Genomic DNA, 6,000 nt, shown 5'->3' on the forward strand with positions numbered 1-6,000 from the left:
TCGTGGTTCAAGATAGAAGTGGTATCAGGTGACCCCGCAGGTGAGGATGAATTGTAAACATTAGCATCTGGAATTGCATGAGGTGGGAAGAGGGAAGATGGGAGATGAAATTGGAAAGTTAACCACGCCGAGATGCTGGCATCCCCGAGAGAGACAAGAGATGATTATCAAATGATTTCATCATATTTAGGCAGACTTCAAAGTCCAGAGAGGAGAGAGGGCACGGACTTTGAGGCTAGGCTGCCTCAATTCAAATAGTGGTGCTGCAATTTCCTGTGTGACCTTGAACACACACCCGTCTTGAGGCGTCTTGAGGCGAATCCCCTAGCACTTTCTCCCAGTAGCTGTGGCCAGGGGCTGGTGCTTATTCTGGGTGTCTGTGGGATGGGTTTGTCCCAGGGGTTGGGTCAGCTTTGTGTACAGATGGGGGGATTGTGACGGTGCTGGCTTTCTGTATACATCTCGGAGGGTCATGTGAGGAGCCCTGCAGACCTAAACAAATCCCCAAAGGTAATAGAGCTGGTAATAGAGCTGCCCAGGGCCAGGTTCACTGCTCACCAAATCTCCTTCCTACACCCCAACACCTCTCCCCCTCTCTGAGTTTTAGGTTCCTGCCCCCATGGAGAAGTCAGGGTTTGTGACTGTCATCCCTTTGGATGAACGATGCTCCCAGGTCCACCACGGCCATTGACCCTTTCCAGGGTATGGCCACGCCAAAGAGGGTTAGCGTGGACTGAGCCACAGCAGGAAGGACAAGACCCCAGATAGACCACTTCCTCCTGCAAGGGAAGTCTCCCCTCACCCCCACCTCGGCCCTGTGTCGGGCTGGCTGCTCAGCCTGGGGCCGCTCAGCCTGGGGCTCTAGCAGGAAGCAACCTGGCTTCCCAAGGCCGACAAGTTTCTAGTGGTTGTTTTCTGGTTAGAGGCAGCGGTTACACATGCCTTCTAGAGCTCTGGGATCTGCAGGGGTGAGGGACGGAGGAGACAGCGAGACAGCAAGAGAGAAGCTTGGAGGGAGGGAGGAAAGCCCTGCTGTCACTTCCCAAAAAAGAGGCAGAGCCCAAAGCCGCTGCCTCTAGGGCAGGAGAAGGTCAGAGCCGGCCTGCCGCCCCGCCCCTCTGTCTAGTCTTGGGGTTTGCCCAGGCTCTTCGGAGCACCAAACTTACAGTAAATGTTGTTACCAGTGGAAATTCTCAGAGGGGGCGAGGGCAGGGCTCAGGGAAGGGGCCAGGGCTCCCGGCCCCAAGTTCCTGTCTTAGCAACACTCATCTCGTTGCTCTATCTTACCTTTGTGTAAAGGGCCTCTGACCTCCTTCTGGGATATACCAGCCACCAAATGGTTAAAACCAAGGGAGTCAGTATCCACCCACCCTCAACTTCTAGAGGCAGGAGTTGGCTTTGCAGTGACCCAGGCACATTTTCTAGTTAAGAGCCTAGATCTTCTAGGTTCGGGAAATGTCAGGCTGAGGCCGAGCGGGTTCATAATGGATGGAGAACCGGGCGCAGTGGCGCACACCTGTACTCCCAGTCCTTGGGAGTCTGAAACAGGAGGATTACAAGTTCGTGGTCAGCCTCAGCAATTCACTGAGGCCCTCTGCAACTTAGTGAGACCCTTGTTACAGAATAAAAAATAGAGCTGGGGGTGTAGCTCTGAGGGTAGGAATGCACCTGGGTTCAATCCCTAGAACCACAAAAACAAATAGACAACCAACCAACCAGAAAGACACCCCTGGAGTACCTGGGTTCAGATGATTGGCAGTCGTGACAAATCCCGTCCGGCTCCTGTTCGCCTGTGGCTCATGCTCCTGATGAGTTAGTTACTCAGGGCAAATTTTAAATGTCAAGTTATTCACATCTGCTCACCACCCACCATATATTTTGAGTCAACTTCTTCATGCCAGTCAATTGATATTATCAGTCAACAAACATTTGAGTCCATCAGATGTGCCAGGAACTTAAATAGGTACTTTTTTTTGGGGGGTGGGGCTGAGGACCGAATGCAGGAGCATTCTCCATCCAAGCTACACCCCCATCCCTTTTTATTTTGAAACAGGGTTTTGTTTAGTTACTAAGTGTCTCACTAAGTTGCTAAGGCTGGCCTGGAGCCTGCAATCCTCCCGTCTCAGCCTCCCATGAACCGAATTACAGGACTGTACCTCCACATCCAGCTAACCTGGCACCTTCAATACATGCACTACCATATTTGACCTAGGCTTTTTATGTGTGTGTGGTACTTGGGATTGAATCCAGGGGCATTCTACCTCCAAGCTATACCCCTAGCCCTATTTCTTATTTATTTTGAAACAGGGTTTCACTAAGTTACAGAGGACTCACTAAGTAGCTGAGGCTGCCTAGGAACCTGCAATCCTCCTGTCTCAGCCTCCCAAGTACTGGGATTATAAGTGTGCACCACCACATCTGGCTCCTAGGCTTTTTTGGGGGTTGTTTGTTTTTTTGTTTGTTTGTTTTGCAGTCCTGGGGATTAAACCCAGAGACATTCTACCTCCAACCTATACCCCCAACCCTATTTTTTTTTATTCTTTATTTTGAAACAGGGTCTCACTAAATTACAGAGTACCTCAGTAAGTAGCTGAGGCTGTCCACAAAGCAGCAATCCTCCTGTCTCAGCCTCCCAAGTACTGAGATTTCAAGCATGTGCCACCACGCCCAGCTTGACCTAGATTTTCAAACTTGCCTAGTTATTAGAATGACCTGGAACAGTTGTTTAAAACTCTGATTTCCAGACTTCTACCCACCCCCCCCCAAATAAAAACCATCCCAATCTCTAGATGTCTGGAAGAGTTGGAGCTATCTGTGTTTTTTAGTACTCCCTCAAATTAATTTTGATGAGGTGACAAGTTCTGGAAATGCCGACTTAAACCGAGTAGAACTAGAAATAAGACCTAGTCTCCAATTATCAGGTTGTTGTCTTTTCAAACCGAAGTGTAATATATTTGCATCTCCAGTGGCAGTTCCCCTTCCTTGGTGGGCTTAGTTAGCAGAGAAGGTCTGTTTGATTGAGTCACGGAATGTGAACCATAAAATCAAATCGGAAACGCATCCTCTGGGCTTTCTGAAGGTGAGATTGTTTTTCAGTAACTGTAATTACCAGGGTGCAATTGTTGACTTTAAAATGATGTGCTCAGAAACCAGTGCTCCTTGCTCTGGATTTTCCCGATTCGCACATATCTGGTATTTTCCCCGAGCAGCAGGGAAGAAGGTTTCTCTGGACAAAGGGTTCTATGTTTCTACACAGACTTCATACACACGGAGGGAGTACAGGAGTCCCCTTATATAAGGTTTCACTCTGTGGTTTTAGTTAACCCTGTCAACTGCGGTCTGAAAATGTTACATGGAAAATTCCAGAAATAACTCATAAGTTTTAAATAACTTATTAAAGTACATTGTTATGATTGTTCTATTTTATTGTTATTATTGTTCATCTCTAACTGTGCCTAATTTATAAATGACTTTATCATAGGCATATATATATCTATATACACACACACATAGGAAAAAACAGTGTATATCGGATACTATATATACTACTATAGAACTATTGGGTACTAAACATAGTATATATTGGGTTTCTGGAACATATTCCCTGAGGATGGGTGGAGGAGGGGTTACTGTACTGTAGAGGAATTAGAATAGCATGCCATGCAAGTCTTTGGTCCCTGAATGTTTATAAAGACCCTAAGTGTTCTAGCATCCTGGTGAAGAAGACGATTAGCCATGGACTCTCTTTGTAAGACTGAATGCAAATGCCAGGAGCACTTGGGAAGCACGCGGTATAACAGTGGACAGAAGAGTGTGGCAGACGATCACACTGCTCCCCACTTCCCAGGCTCCAGCCTGCCAGCCGCACACACACACTCATGAGACCCTGTGCACGTGCACTTGGAGAGGCCTGCTATGGTTTGAACATGGTTCATACCCTGCAAAACTAACATGGAGGTGTGGTCCCCAGTAGAACAGCCTGAAAGGTGGTGGGGCTGTTAAAAGAGATTAACGCCTTTCTCCCTCTCGAGGGACTGGACTGGTTGCTCACCAGTGGCTTATTATAGAGACTCGCACCTCTTCTCTTGGCACGGGTCTCTTTTGCATTGTCCGCTTGCCCTTCACACAGATGCTGTAATCATGTCAAGCCTCCGGGACAGTAAAAGAACTAAACCTCTGTTCCATATAAGTTACCCAGCCTCAGGCATTTGTCTATAGCAACAGAAAATGGACTAAGGTTGAATTATGTAGAGGTGTGTGTGTGTGTGTGTGTGTGTGTGTGTGTGTGTGTTACTGGGGATTGAACCCAGGTATTCTACTTCTAAGCTATAACCCCAGCTTATTTATTTATTTATTTATTTATTTATTTATTTATTTATTTATTGTGTATGGTACGTAGTACTGAGGATTAAACTTGAGAGCATTTTACCTCCCAGCTAGAGCCCAGCCCTAGTTTTTTGTTGTTGTTTTTTTTTAATTTTGAAACAAGGCCTCACTACGAGATTGCTGAGGGCCTTGCTAGGTTGCTGAAGCTGACTTTGAACCTGCAATTCTCTTGTCTCAGCCTCCCATATACTGGGATTACAGGCATTACAGGTGTGTACCAGCATGCCTGGTTAGAATGCTATGTTTAATTTTTAATTTATTTTTATTGGTGTATCATACACAATAGTGGGGTTTCTTGTTATATATCTATGAGCACATAACATAATGTGGTCAGTTTCATTCATCAGTATCTCTTCTTTCTCTCCTTGAAATTGCTAATTTGCGTGTGTGTGTGTGTGTGTGTGTGTGTGTGAGAGAGAGAGAGAGAGAGAGAGAGAGAGAGAGAGAGAGAGAGAGAGAGAGAGACTGGAGATTGAACCTAGGGTCACACTCTACCTCTGAATTATCCCTCTAGCCTTTTTTTTTTTTTTCCTTCATGGCACTGGGATTGAACGTACAGGGCCATTCTACCTCCTAGTTACACTCCCTGCCTTTTTAAATTTTTGTTTTGAAAAAGAGTTTCACTAGGCTGCTGAGACCCTCACTAGATTGCTGAGGCCGGTCTCAAAGCTGTGATCCTCCTTTCTCAGCCTCTCAAGTACTGGAATTAACAGGTGTGCACCATCACAGCTGGCTTCCTCCAGCCCTTTTTACTTTTTATTTTGAAACTGATTCTTGATAAATTACCCTGTATGCTGACCTTGAACCTGTAATCCTCCTGCCTCAGCCTCCCAAGTACTGGGATTACAGGTGTGCACCACAGCACCTGGCTTTCAATTGCTGTTTTTATCGGTCAAGGTAGACCACCATCAGCAGTTACATGTAGTGCGACCTAATGTCTATACATACACATGTACACACAGGTACTTACATGGATGCACCTCTACACACATTCAAACACACATGCACCTCTGCACACAATTGCATGTGCACAAACTTTCTCTGATGCCCTTACCCCCATCGTGCTAGTAAAAACCGAATCTGTTCTCCCCTGCACCCCTCCCACCCCGCCGGCCTCACAGCCTTCCCTGACACTGATCACTAATGCTGTTCATCTCCCTGCCAGGAGAGTGAAGACCTAGAGAAACAGAACGCAGCCCTTCGCAAGGAGATCAAGCAGCTCACAGAGGAGATGAAGTACTTCTCGTCTGTGCTGAGCAGCCATGAGCCCCTGTGCTCTGTGCTGGCCACCAGCACCCCGTCACCCCCGGAGGTGGTGTACAGTGCCCACGCCTTCCACCAGCCTCACATCAGCTCCCCTCGCTTCCAGCCCTGAGCGTCTGCACTGTGGGGAGCAGAGCCTCCTCCCCCCCGATCCAGCAGGCCTCAGGAGGGGTACACAGACTGTGGCCAGGCTGCCCGCGTCACTCAGAGCCCTCTTGTCTTCTGGACACCTGGTGGCAGAGGCCCAGACAAGGACTGAGTGCAGAAACTCTAGTGGACAGAGGGCCGTGAGGCCTCCCCGAGTGGTGGCAGCCAGTGGGTGCGAGCTGGACCTTGGTGTGGGTGGAGGCC

The 6,000-nt window shown here is 47.8% G+C and overlaps 1 protein-coding gene across 1 annotated transcript in view; it reads left to right on the forward strand.

Moving 5' to 3' along the window:
- The window catches only part of BATF (basic leucine zipper ATF-like transcription factor), a gene marked incomplete at both ends in the record, with an annotated part of 28,856 nt that extends 23,095 nt beyond the window's left edge, over nucleotides 1–5,761 (forward strand). The window contains one exon of the mRNA XM_080708256.1: nucleotides 5,552–5,761. Within this exon, the coding sequence (XP_080564382.1) occupies nucleotides 5,552–5,761 (210 nt within the window). The remainder of the gene's footprint in view (nucleotides 1–5,551) is intronic.
- Nucleotides 5,762–6,000: the final 239 nt, after the last annotated feature.

The sequence above is a fragment of the Muscardinus avellanarius genome (assembly GCF_963383645.1).
Source record: "Muscardinus avellanarius genome assembly, chromosome: 12".
NCBI classification, from domain to species: domain Eukaryota; kingdom Metazoa; phylum Chordata; class Mammalia; order Rodentia; family Gliridae; genus Muscardinus; species Muscardinus avellanarius.